This window comes from Dasypus novemcinctus, chromosome 15, assembly GCF_030445035.2.
Source record: "Dasypus novemcinctus isolate mDasNov1 chromosome 15, mDasNov1.1.hap2, whole genome shotgun sequence".
Taxonomy (NCBI): domain Eukaryota; kingdom Metazoa; phylum Chordata; class Mammalia; order Cingulata; family Dasypodidae; genus Dasypus; species Dasypus novemcinctus.
Window position 1 is genome coordinate 14389826 of NC_080687.1, and position 13995 is coordinate 14403820.

Sequence of the window (13995 nt, forward strand, 5' to 3'; positions counted from 1 at the left end):
CAGAGACTTCCAACATAGCCTTATCCTTCCAGATATCCAGATGCCCCAATTTTGGCACTTTGCCACATTTGTCATATCATTTTGTCTATCAAATCTATTTCTATTCATCAATCCATTCTCTGAACACTAGTGTGTAGATTGTAGACATGTTCCTTGAACACTTAATAATGCCATGTACATTTCCTAAGAACAAGGATATTCACTTATATAACCACTTTAATTGCAGTTATCAAATTCAGAAGATTTAACTTTGATATAAAGCTTACAGTCTGTATTCCAATTTTTTTCATATGTCCCTATAATATCCTTTTGAGCTTCTTATCCTTGTTAGATCCTGTTCCAGGATCACTTACTTATTGCATTTAATTGTTATTCCCTCTTTAGCTGCTCTTTGTTTTTTTAACTGTAGGAATATGTATACAACATAAATGTCCCCACCTCAACCACTACCATGCACACCATTCAGTGGGTTTGCACTGGTTCTTGTTTATACTGAGCACTCAGTCTGCATATTAGCGGTGTTAAATTTAGCACAGGCTGACATTTAATTATGACACATTGGAAATAGGGTGGTGTTAGGGTTTCTTTTTTTGTTTCGTTTATTTGTTTTTGGTACTTGCTAATAAAATAATTTCTTCCATTTCAAATAAAGAAAAGACACAGTTTTGACTTTTTCCTTCTGGCAGTTTCTCCAAAAGTTTTACTTAATCAGATTGCAGTGCATTCATGATTTTACTGTGGCATATATAAGCCATAATTCTCTCTCTTGGATGTAGGTTTACTTTTTTCTCTTTAATTTACTATGAAAAGCTGTTTTTCTCTTAGCCATTATTGAACAACACGGATAAGCCCAGTTTACAGAGGCTACGATGGAGGAGCAAATGGCTAATTCCCTGCTTTGTTTTCTTGACGTAGGCAGAGGCAACAACCGCGGTGCTCGATGTGGGCAGCAGTTGTGAAAACCAGGCACACGGAGGCTGTGAGGATGCCAGTCTGGGGCTGGGGTCAGCAGTGGAAGATGTGAACGTGGTTCTGCCTCTCGCCGCCCTGCGGCCACGGGCGCCCGGCCCCGGGAAGATGACCACCGTCCAGAACGGCCGCAGGGCTGGCGCCGCCGTCACCTGCTCGGCCGCCGCCGCCAAGGACCCAAAGATGGCGACTAACCCGTTGTGCCAGAACGGAGGGCGCGGCAGCAGCGACGGCGGCAATGCGGAAGCGCCGGGGGCCAAAATCAGCCCTTCTAAGCTCCTGCGCTTTTTCTCCGTGAGCAGGAAGAGAGCCGGCGCAGTTCCAGAGAGGCCCCGCTCCGTGCTCCTGGTGGGAAGCTCCTCCACGTGGAATGCCCTTTCTTCCTTTCGCAAAATGGGGTCTTTTAAGAAACTGAGGTCGTCAGTCTTTCAGGGAATTCAGAATCGAGAAGAGTCAGGTGTCCCCAGGGATGATACCCCGGAAAATGACCAAGGAGGACCCATCGCAAATGGTACCGTCCACGGAGTCCAAACAAGCAGGTTCTCTGGCTCGGGCCCGGGGCGCGGCTCCCGAGAGGCAGGGGACGCGGGCGCATCCGATTGCTCGGACCCCGAAGAAACGGACGACGCCTTCCAGAGGAGCACACACCGATCTCGCAGCATCAGGAAAGCCTACGGCCTGGGCCGCATTAACCTGCTGGATTCCGATAAGCATCACGATCTCCAGAACCTCGGCAGGCCCCTGTCCCTGCTCGTGCAGGAGCCCAAGGTCGGTGACACTCTAGAGAAAGACTCTGGAAACCATTGCATCCTCTACAGGAAGAGCAAGAGCACGGACAGTTTAAACTTCTTGAAGAAGAGCTCCTTCAAACGGAAGTCCACCTCCAACCTGACGGACCTCAAAGTGGCCCGCGAAAAGCCAGCGCCCCAGAGGACCCTGAGCAGCTCCTCTGCCGACTCGGACAAGTCCAGCGGCCCGGAGAGGAGGACGAAACACTGGAAGAGCCCCCTCAGGGCCAAAGACTTGGACCGAGTCCTGAAACTTGTGAGCAACGTGACGGATGCCGCGTGGAAGAGAGAGAGCCCCAAGAAGGGGGTGCCTTCCCCGGGCGAGGCGGACTCGCCGCTGCAGCTCAACAGCAGGGTGCACGACGCCTACGCCTGGCGGGTGTCCTGCAGCACTGAGCCTGCGCGGCCGGCGGCCCCCGCGCGCCCTCCCCGCGCAGGCCTGGCGGCCATCTTGCCGGGTCCCCCCGTCCAGGCAGGGACAGCTCTCTGTCCTCTCGAACCGAAACCCTCCCGGGCCTCGGAAGTCCATCCTGGCCCTGGGAATCCTTCCCTGAGGCCTCCTGCCCCGGAAGTGGGGCGCCAAGACACGGGTGAACCCACACCGGCCGGCCAGGCGTCCTGTGAAGCCGAGCAGCCCCCCACTCCTCCGAGGCCCGTCGCCACCCGCCGCGCCCCAGAGCCCCCACGGCCCGGGCGCGGGAAATGCCCAGTGTGGCCTCGATGACCGCTGTCCCAACCACCACAGTGCCCTGTCCCTGAGCTCCGTGGAGAGTGAAGACAGGGCGGAGGATCCTGCTCGGAAGGAGCGAGGCTCTCAGGGGTCGGTGTCCTGCCAGGACGCGGCGCCAACTCCGGGGGGCGAGGAAGGCACGGAGGACAGCGGCGTCAGCAGCTACTCTCAGCTGAGCCTCGGCGGGGCCGCCTGCGCAGAGGACGGGAAGGAGGAGGTGAGCGCTGGGGCAGCTCTGGAGGTGGCCTGCTGGGTGGGGTGCGCCTCAGCCCTCCTGCTGGGTGACCGCCGTGGTGCGCAGGCACGGGCAGGGGCTCTGCCTGGCTTCTCGGTGTACCACAGAGGCCGGCGGCCCGTGCCACTTACGGTACTGTGACAGTATTAGTGGGACCGGGAGCTCTCACATTCCTATTAAATTCAGAAGTCACCTTTCTCTCCTTGGAAGCGAATTGTTAATGCAAGAAATAGCTCGCCATGGTATTTGGCATACCAGTCATTCAACATCTTGAATCCCTACTATGTGCGAGATTCTGGGGAGGGGGGAAAGTTGAAAAAAGCCTTTGCCACCTCTTAGATGATCGCACATTTTTTAATGTTCAATACCTTTTTATTACCTATATCTTTATTTTCTTTATATTTAATTTCTTCCCCATATCCTTTCCATTAGAACGCATTCAGAGAGATTCTTTGTGTTAAGGGACCATTACATGTTCTGTTTTGTCTCCTAGGAATGAATTAGGACTGCAGCTTGATACCTGTCAACTTCTGAATGGCAATTGGCCAAAGGCATTTTTATAATGGCTGTTGTACTTCTTTTCGGAGGAGAACACAGGCATCTCATGAATTGAATCAACTAATATTCTCAGGGCTAGTAGAGTGATGTTCTTTTCATATCCTGGCAGCATCCATGCAGCTTTACTGCACTGGATAGTTTTCACTTTATAAATGCACTCAGCAATATTTTCTGCAGAAAACGAGATGGTCAGATGCCTCCATGTGGTATATATTGCAAATTATTCTTCACTTACATTCCTAGACTATTTTAGAGGTATGAAGTGGTTCATGCCATAGAAAATTATCCCCTAGCCAGTGTTCTTTTCCACTAATCCCCGGAAAGGGCCTCAGTTTTGTCTTAACTCCTACAAATGAATGATTACACAGAAAGGGTTGCAAACTCAGAAGACCAGACAAACTCTAGGCTTTTTGACCTAGAAAGTCAAACCTATAGCTGAGCAAATTCAGGAGATCCAAATCAGTCCCCAGGTTGCTACTTTAATATACAGTACATTATTTTATATTTAATTCATTTGACAATGTAGTCTACTTATGTATAAAGCAAATTTAAGGTTGGTTTATTATTTGTTGAATGAGAAAATGTTGGAATAATATATAGATATTATGCTATTATTTAAAGAATATGCAATTTTCAATAGCAAAAAAAATATTTTTAGTTAGAATGATCTGTTTATCACATACCTCCCTAAAAATGACAAAATAACCTTTTAAAACTTATTAGTGGTTTAGTAAGACTTGGTATTGCTGTGGGAAAAGTTGGGAAAATGTTAGACTGCCTTCATTTTTTAAGTCTGGTAGAAAACTTGCCTGGTTAGCGTTATTCTCCTGCCACCTAGTGGTCACCTTTGCTGTAGCAACAGGGTCTGCTGAAAATGTCAGCTGGTTTACTTTGACAGTGCTACCAGTTCTCTTGGAAGGATTCAGAGGCACAGGAGTTTAGAGCGTTATTGCAGGTTTAAGTCACACGATAACTCCCTTTCCTGGGCTATGTCAATAGGAAAGGGACCTTGTCCTTAGAGTTAACACAGTATAGATGAGTAGTTTCTTTTTTTCTTTCTTGTAGGAGGTACCCGGGATTGAACATGGGACCTTGTACATGGAAAGCAGGTGCTCAAACCACTGAGCAACACCTGCTCCCAGTAGTCTCTGATGCTTTTGACTCTTGAAATAGATGAAGCTCTTTTCAGTGAGGAGAACCATTTGTAACCCACCTTACAGGGAGGTCTTTTAGTACATGTTCCTAGTCTGGGCAGAATCCTTTCTCTGCTATTCAAGAGATAACTCTGAGCGAACCGGACACACAGTTGAATTCTCTTGGTCTCATTCTTCTTAAGGACAAAATGTGGAATGAAAATCTGGCTCAGGGGTTGATAAGAACCGACAAAATAGTGCATGTTAAACACAATTTAAGCCCTTTACCCAGTGTCTAATGCTGGCTCTCATTTTGTGGTTATCATTATCGATCTCAATGATTTTTCCATCCTAAATTGACCTGACTTCTCAAGACCTAGTGAGTTAAGATCAGTTTTCCCCAAAACTATCTTTTTAAAATTATTATTTAAAAATTTACTTTTTATACCAATGTTACAAGTTACCCAGTTAACACAATACATCTGCTTGAGTCAGCGGTTCCACTCCCCCTTATTTTTGTTCATTCCTCACTCTTGAGGGATCCGGGACCATGTCCACTCTGACTGTTCCAGGCTGAGAAGAGGCACAGGTATTGTGGGGCAGAGAAATGGAATTGTTTTGCTTGTGGTTGACGATACTCCTTGCTTTTGGGGTGGGACTAAGTCAATCAACCTCATTTTCCAAACTGTCTTTCGACATTTCTCTGTGTTCCAAGTCTTAAAGAGGATTGCTTTGAGCAATTAGTTTGGCTTTGATTAATTAAAAAAAAATTGAGTAAGAGTTGGGTTCCTGCATAACTAATCTACATTTATGTGTTCATTCACTAATGCAGTGAACCAAATTTGTGGTACATCCCTGAGGCATGAGACACTCCTTTAGGTGTAATTCTGTAGAACTGGTGGGCCGTACCAAGGAGGGTATAGATGAACTAAGAACAATGCAAAATGGATTAAATTTCACCAAAGAGGTAAAACCAAAATGCTGTGGAATTTCAGAAGAGTTGCGGTTCTCACCCACATACCAAATTAAGGAACACTTACTAAGAGTAACCAAATCTGGTTTGGAGAAGGTAGGATTTTTATGGTGGCGGGGGGTGGGGGTGGTAGAACCTGTTAGTAAGGTGAAATAGAGAACAGGAAGGAAGACAATTTGGTTTGGCGTAGGGGAATAATCCAGTAAGATGAAATCATTAAGTCCAGATCACAGACAGCCTTGAATTCCAGGGGAAATAATCTACGTGGTACTTGGTAGGCATCAAAGAGACAGTGATGGTTTTGGACAGAGAAGAGCAAGTTCAGACCTGTGTTTTGGAGAAATTAGCCCACCGTTGGTAAAGAAGAGACTTAGAAAGAAAAGTGACCGGAGGAAAAGCTATCACAAGCTTGTTACCAAAGCAAGTTCAGAGGTAATGAGGTGCTGAAATGCTGGTAGTATAAAAAGAACATTAAGGAAGGAAGGGGAGAGACTGGAACGATGGCAGTAAAATAACAAATAGTACAGTCCTTTTCATTCACCACCTTTTGATTACATACTTCCCTTATGCCAGTTAGAAGGAAAAGAAAGATTAAAAAGAAATAAAGGGCTATCATTCTTGTGGCTTCGTAGTCTAAATTGGACTACGTTGATAAATTGGAATGTATACAAATAATTATGATAGAGTGTGATGTGTGCTCTTATTGAGAATGTGCAGAGTGCTGTGGGAGCCCCACTCAGGGTGACGAGCCGCAGGATTGGGGAAAAGTGGGATGTGGAGTGGACAGGATAGAAATTGGAGAAGGAGGGACAAGGCATTCCAAGCCACTATGAAGACTAAGGAAGAGAAAGCAGGTACCGTGGGCATAGGGTGAGAGCCGACAGAGATAGATGTGGACCTGAGCTTGGCTACATACAAACGATGTGACAGTTATTTGCCTTTTTAAGCCTCATTTTCCTCATCTCTGATCTGCGGGTAGTAAGAATCCCTGCCCCACAGGGTTGCTGTAAAGATTATCGGAGATACTACCTGTAGAGTACTTATTAGCACAGGCCTTGGCATAGAAGTGTCAAGCAAAGCCGCCCATTGGATGTGCTCAGGGAACTACAGATTATTCACCATACTTTTTTTTAGAAGGTACCAGGATTGAACCCAGGACTTTGTACATGGGAGGCAGGCGCTCAACCACTTGAGCTACATCCGTTCCCCATTCACCATACTTTTTATACAGGGTGGTGGATGGGTGGAGGAGCAAGAGATAAGAGTATTCATAATTGAGAAGGTCTCTGCTTGGACCCATGGAGTTTGGTCTTTTTATCCTGTAGGCAATGGGAAGCCACTGAGGGTGATTAAGCTGAGGGTGACAGAAGTGGGCTTGTGTGGGTGGAAATTACCTAGATCAGCTGTGCAGATTTGACTTTGCATTAATTCCAAAAAAATTGAGAGTTGGATTCCAGCATAACCCAACACTTACATGTTCATAGGATGGAGATGGCCAAGGTGAAAGACCGTGTCGTTCAGCTGTCTGGTCCAGAGGTGATGAGTTGGGTATGAAGGCTGCTATGAAGACTGAGCTGAAAGGCTGATTCAAAGTCACTTGGCGGCTTGTACTTTAATTAGCATTTGAATGTTGGTGAGGAGAAAGAAGTCAAACATGAATGGAAGATTAGGTGGATACTGTTATGTTGGGCTGATGCCAGTCAAACAAGCCACAGAAACAATGGACTGACTAGGTCTCGATTTAGGTCACTAACATGATGGGACCTTGTGGAAAATCACTTTAACTTTATGAATCTTAGTTGACCCAGACACGTAAATGTTTTAGGATTTTGTAACTTTCTTCTGCAGGGATTTGTGGTTCCCAAATTGTTGGAAGTCACTGCGCCACACAGTCTTATAAAGTTAAAATAAGATTTGAGTGCTTGACTGGGGCATTTTCGTTCTGTGTGAATTTAAGTGATTTTTGCTACCACTTGGGTTTCAATTTGCTGTAGCACACAGCATTCAAGATGTTCTCCAACCCCAGGAAGTGGTGATTTTAGCTTGCCCATTTCACCACTGGCCCCAAGTCCATAACCACAGCTTCCATTTTTATTCCCACCTCAGAAAGAGAAAGGAGAGGATTTTCTGGCATGACAAGGTATAATGTTACTAAAAAAGCCTCCGCCCAGCTTGTTTTACAGCAAGTTAACCAGGCAAAATTCCGGCCTATATTCAATTTGAATGAACACTTTCGGGGTTTATCATGATGTTGAGTTCTTTAGATATAATTAATTACAGCTTTAAGGTACTGTTTTTGTTGTGGTTTAGTCAAAGGAGCAGACACATTACATAATTTTGATTCTTCGTCAGTTACATAGATGTTACTTTTTAGGTTAGTCAAATAGCTAGTTAGGAGAATTAAACAATTCTCCTGGGGTTTAGAAATTATCCAGAATGATTTCACATTTCACAGTCATTATTAGAACATGCTAGAAAGTCTGCCCATGATTTTTAATGTCCAATTCCATTATTTTGGTAAATTTATGGAGTTGAGCAACCATCACCACAATTTTATTTTAAACCATTTCCACCATCCCAGAAAGAAACCTCCTGCCCATTTGCCGGTCACTCCCTGTTCCCATTCCTAGGTCCTGCCCTGCTTTTTGCATCCAAAGATGTTACTTTCTGGACATTTCATAGAACTGAAATTGTGCAATATGTAGTCTTTTGTGTCTGGCTTCTTTAACTTAGCATCATGTTTTCAAGATTCATCCAAGTTGTAGTATCACATTCCTTTGTATCGGCAAATATCATCCCGTAGTAGGAACATCCACATTATATTTATCTGTTCATTATTCAATGGTCAGTTGGGTTGTTTCCACTTTGGGGCTATTATGAATAATGCTACTAGGAATATTTGTGTGCAAGTGCTCTTGAGGAAATAGGTTTCCTTTCTCTAAGGAGGGGAATTGCTGAATTGTATAAGTATATTTTGATTTGAGAAACTTCCAAATTGTTTTCCAAAACAGTTGTACCATTTCACATTCCCACCAGCAATATCTGAGAGTTACGGTTTCTCTACATCTTTTCCAATACTTGGTTTTAGGTTATAGTCATTCTAGTGGGTGTGTAGTATGGTATCCCATTTTCGTTTTCATTAGCATTTTCCTAAATGACTGATGGTGTTAGGCATCTTTTTGTGTGCTTAGTTACCATTCATGTATCTTATTTGATGAAGTGTCTGTTCAAACCTTTTGTTCATAGTTTTATTGCTTTTTTTGGTCTCTTTGTTATTGGGTAGCAAGAGTTCTTTAAATATTGTGGATATAAGTCCTTTAAGAGATATGTTGTATGCAAATATTTTCTCACACTCTGAAGCTTGTCTTTTTATTCTTTTACTGATGTCTTTTGAGGAGCAAAAGTTTCTCATTTTGATGAAAATGCAATTATCAAATTTTTCTTGTATGGATCATGCTTTTAGTGTTACATCTAAGAAATCTTTGTCTAACCCAAGGTCAAAAAGATTATCTTCTGTGTTTTCTTCTAGGAGTTCTATAGTTTAGCTCTTAACATGTAGGTATCTGCTCCATATTTAGTTAATTATTGTGTATAGTTTGAGGTAAAGGTCTAGGTTCATTTCCGCATATGCACATCAATTATTCTAGCACCATTTGTTGAACTGCCCAGGGATTTTATGCTACAGAGAATGTAAATTTCCATACTTCACTGAGTTTTCAGTAATTTTTTCTCCCTTAGAATTTGAATCATAAAAACTGCAATTACATTTGAAAAGATAATTTTTCAAATATGATTTATTTGTGCTCTTAAAAACATTTTTCCAATGACATTAACATTCTGTTATAGGAACGTCTGCTATTATGCATCAGTGTTTTTTATCATTCTCTAAAGAGCAACCCTGGGATGGACATTCAATAGATATTTTCCCTCTCATGGAGTACTTTTTAGTGAGGGATCAGGAATCTTTATCCTAGTTTATGTTAACTTTCCCCTAGGGTTTTTTGTTTGTTTTTGTTTCCGGAAGAAAAACTTCCTAAAGAGATAAAGGATCTCCTAAAGAATGTTAAATCATAGAATTTCTGGTCATCAGTATAAATTTGAAAGTAGCTTTTTTACTTTAACAGCGGAGTTCAAATTTTCTAACTCAATGTTTTGAAAAAAGTTTCCACTTGCTCTGAAAGGGTTTTTTCCCACTGCTACATAAAAACAAAGTCCTTTTCCAGTGGAAGGTTTGAAAGTATTTCTGAATGAGTGCTCAAGGTTTGACAGAGATGGGACTCTATAAACTTTAAAAAGCCTTCTAAAATTATTTCCAAAAACGTAAAATCTAAAGAAAATTGTTAGATACATGTAATTCTTGAACTTTCTAATGGCTCATTTCCAGAACAGTTTCTCTAACAGGAAGTATTGTCAATAGGACTTTTCCATTAGCAAGAGAGGGAAGGGAGAGATGAAATACTCACAGTATGAGTTTCCTAGCTGCTAGAACAAATACCATACAATGGGCTGACTTAACAGGAATTTATTGGCTCACAATTTTGAGACTGGAAGTCTAAAGCAGAGGTGTCAGCAAGGCCAGGCTTTCTCTCTGAAGATGGTGGCATCCTGGCACTGGCTGCTGGCAATCCTTGGGTCCTTGGCTTTTCTGTCACATGGCAGTGTACATCAGTATCTTCTCATTTCCCTTCCAGGTTCTGTTGGCTTCCAGTTCTTGTTCTTCCATAGCTGTCTCTATGTCTGAACTTCATTGTGCTTATAAAGGATTCTAGTAATCTGGGTTAAAGGACAAACTCATTCAGTTGGCCTACACCTTAGCTAAAAATAACATCTTCCAAAGGTTCTCATTACAGTGGGTTCACACCTACAGGAATGGACTGAGATTAAGAACATCTTTCAGGGGATACATAATTCAGTCTGCCACACACACCTGTACACCTGATCCTAAATGCCAGCTTTTCTTTATTTAGAAATTATCATAATTACCATTTGTAATCAGTTATATCTCACATATGGAATGATATATCGTTTAATCTGTGAATAACATGTAAATGAGCCAAAAAGTCACATGTAATTTTTTTAACAAGTCAATTTTATTGATACATATTAATAAAGCATACAATCTATCCAAAGTGTACAATCACTGGTATTTGGGATAATCACATAGTTGTGCATGTATCCCTTCACATGTACTTTTAATATTAAGTATATTAGCGAACGTTTTCATATTTTCTTTTAATTATTGCTTGCTTTAATTTGTGGAAAACAGAGGTGTAATAAGACCTTACTGAAGTCACAAAATACAAGAAGGTAAATTTCAGTATTCCCTAGGGGAAATTTAGTATTGCCTGATGACTATTTAAGAAATCGATGCGAGTATCCATGATTTTCTCCTGTTCTGTGTCTCTCCTCTTAATTTGCCTATAATAATTAAGATTTTTAAAAATATTCTAGAATCAGTCGAGATCAGACAGCCTCCAAAGTTGGGAATTATTTCCTGGTTGGCTTGTGACGCATGTTCATTTTGATGAGTCTGGCGTGAGATTTGGAAGGATTTCCATGGGTTCAGTTGACAGAGGAGCCTAAGTACAGATTGCCACAAGTCACTATTTAAACGGAATATTTCCTAAGTGTTTTCTACCATTGGTATTCGGGGGCAAAACTATAATTTGGAATACTCCATTCATTTAAGATAACCCAAGTGATGCTAATGGAGGACTTCAGGGAGACAGCATGGGTGCAGGAATCGAGGAAGGGGCTCAGGTGGGGTAGGGAGGCCAGAACACTCACAGCTTCTCTTTCTGCCCTAGACTGATACTCCCTACTAACCTCCTAGGAAATCAGGGCCAACGAGCTGGTTGCCAGACATCAGCGCCAACTATTTCTGAGGGGGTGGGAAATGGTGTATAGCAGTTGGACTTAGGAGTAGGGCTGGCTAAGTTCAAATCCCAGTCTTACTACTAACCACATATATGTCCTTAAAAAAGAGACCTTCCCAGAAGCCTCAGTTTCAAATGCTGGGATTTCAGCCATGTGATGAGTTTTCATTCCATTTTCTCTTTGACCCAATATCTAGAATTCTTTTCCTCCAGCATGGCCTACTTCTTAATGCAATTGGTCCCTGCTCAAATCAGAGTCCTTCCTCAGGATTTTTTTCCTGTGGAATTTTTAGGGTAGTTGGGCTAGGCAGCTCAATTAAGGAACGTCAGTCCCTTCTCTGGCAACTCCTTTCAGTAGTTTACCTGGCAGGCACCTGGAAACCTAGAAGCAGCATGTCTCTAGGGTCAGATCCATAAGATTTTTAGTAAATCAGTATCACAGGTTGGGGGAAAGGTGGCAGGGAGCTGAAATACAATTTGTGACTTAGGCGAAGTCACCATTACAGCACCATTACAGCACCATTTTCTAAGGTACAATATAAACTTTTCCTATATTGATTTATAACAAGAATCCATTGTCCATTTGGCTATGTATTTTTAATCTTATTTTGGTATGAATTACTCATCTATAATTCTTGTATTGACAAGTTTTGAATTAATCATATTTGAACTATTTTGTGGCAATACCTCTAAGTAGATTCTCTTATTCATTGTGGAAATAAGAACAATGCTGGTCCTGTCTCTTGCCCTTGCTTTGCAGACTTTGTGCTGGTCCCAGTACAAGCAGCGGGCTCTTACCTGTAGTCTTCTTAGCGTACCACAGATCGGATGTTGGTGTGTACTTAATAGGCTCATTGGTGGGTTTCAGCAAGAGGGTGATAAAATCTGTCTGTAATCCATGAGTGTAGCTGAAAGGAAGGAAGAATCCAAAGGAAGTGGTCATTACTTTCTCGGACTCTCTTTTCTATTCTTGTTTTTCTAACTTCCCACTGAAGTACCCTGTCTGTGCAGTGCTTTCTCTTCATTCTTACCACAAATCACCATCTCCTTCCAATATAATGCTTTAATCAAGAATGAAAATACAGAGAAAATGTAAAAAAAGAGATTTTACAAAATCCTAAATCTACCTTACCTTGTACAATCTATTGCCAGCAGCAAAAATTTATTTGTTGGGGAAACGGACTTGGCCCAGTGGTTAGGGCGTCCGTCTATCACATGGGAGGTCCGCGGTTCAAACCCCGGGCCTCCTTGACCCGTGTGCAGCTGGCCCATGCGCAGTGCTGATGCGCGCAAGGAGTGCCATGCCACGCAGGGGTGTCCCCCATGTAGGGGAGCCCCACGTGCAGGGAGTGCACCCGTAAGGAGAGCCAGCCAGCATGAAAGAAGGTGCAGCCTGCCCAGGAATGGCACCGCCCATACTTCCCATGCCGCTGACGCTGACGACAACAGAAGCGGACAAAGAAACAAGATGCAGCAAATAGACACAGAGAACAGACAACCGGGGGAGGAGGGAATTAAATAAATAAATAAATAAATCTTTAAAAAAAAAATTTATTTGTTGGGAAGCACCTGTTACCTTAAGTACTAATGTGTCCGAGATTAAACAGGCTTTTAAAACAGAGTTGTTGGGAAACGGACTTTGGCCCAGTGGTTAGGGCATCCCTCTACCATATGGGAGGTCTGCGGTTCAAACCCCGGGCCTCCTTGACCCGTGTGGAGCTGGCCAGGCGCAGTGCTGATGCGCGCAAGGAATGTCCTGCCACGCAAGGGTGTCCCCCGCGTGGGGGAGCCCCACGCGCAAGGAGTGCGCCCGTGAGGAAAGCCGCCCAGCGTGAAAAGAAAGAGCAGCCTGCCCAGGAATGGCGCCGCCCACACTTCCCGTGCCGTTGAGGACAACAGAAGCGGACAAAGAAACAAGACGCAGCAAATAGACACCGAGAACAGACAACCAGGGGAGGGGGGGAAATTAAATAAATAAAATAAATCTTTTAAAAAAAAAAAAAACAGAGTTGTTGATAATGGGGAAGGAAAATCCAAGTCAATCTGTTTTCAAGGTGACACATAGTTTGCGATGGTTATAAAGGAGATGTTGATGGTGAGGTTGATTTCCTGAAGAATGTAGGATGAGAACAGTTTTATCGTCATTCCAGAGTGTCTGTTCATTTGTTCACTTATCCATCTGTGAACTCAGACCACCCTACAATCTCAAGATACTCTTAAATTTCAAAATCAACAGCAACAAGATGCTGAGTTGACACCCTGCATACTAATCCAGGAGGGTAAATAATAGAATTGTAGGTTCGATCCATTTACCCAATCAAGAGGCATTTTTAATTGTCCATTTCTCAGGCAGTAGTGTAGACTCTGAGGATATAAAAATAGCATTGGATAAAATTTTTTAAAAGATAATATTAGATAGTTTAAAAAGGCTATAAGTAGGTGCTTTATAAAGTGAGGTACACAGAAAAATAAATCAATGCTGTATACAGTAGTGAGTGTTTTTGCTAGAGACACAGAAAGGAATGAGTTGACAGGAATTTATGAAGGTTTCGTACAGGAGGTGATACTTGAATTAAATTGTGAAGGTTAAGTACAAGTTTTCCAGGCTGTTAAAGGGCAAAAGTTCATCCTGGAAGGAGCAGCATTTACATCACTTACAGTTGCTTAAGGTATATTTGTTTCAAATGGTGAGTTGTGGAATGTGGCTGGAGTGTAATTTGTGTCAGAAGACAA

At 42.9% G+C, this 13995-nt stretch overlaps 1 protein-coding gene across 1 annotated transcript in view; it reads left to right on the forward strand.

Moving 5' to 3' along the window:
* The window catches only part of SPATA13 (spermatogenesis associated 13), a 146241-nt gene that overhangs the window by 59630 nt on the left and 72616 nt on the right, over nt 1-13995 (forward strand). Inside the window, 2 exon segments of the mRNA XM_004453079.5 lie at nt 916-2417; nt 2419-2704. Coding sequence (XP_004453136.2) covers nt 1078-2417; nt 2419-2704 — 1626 coding nt within the window. The 5' untranslated portion in view covers nt 916-1077.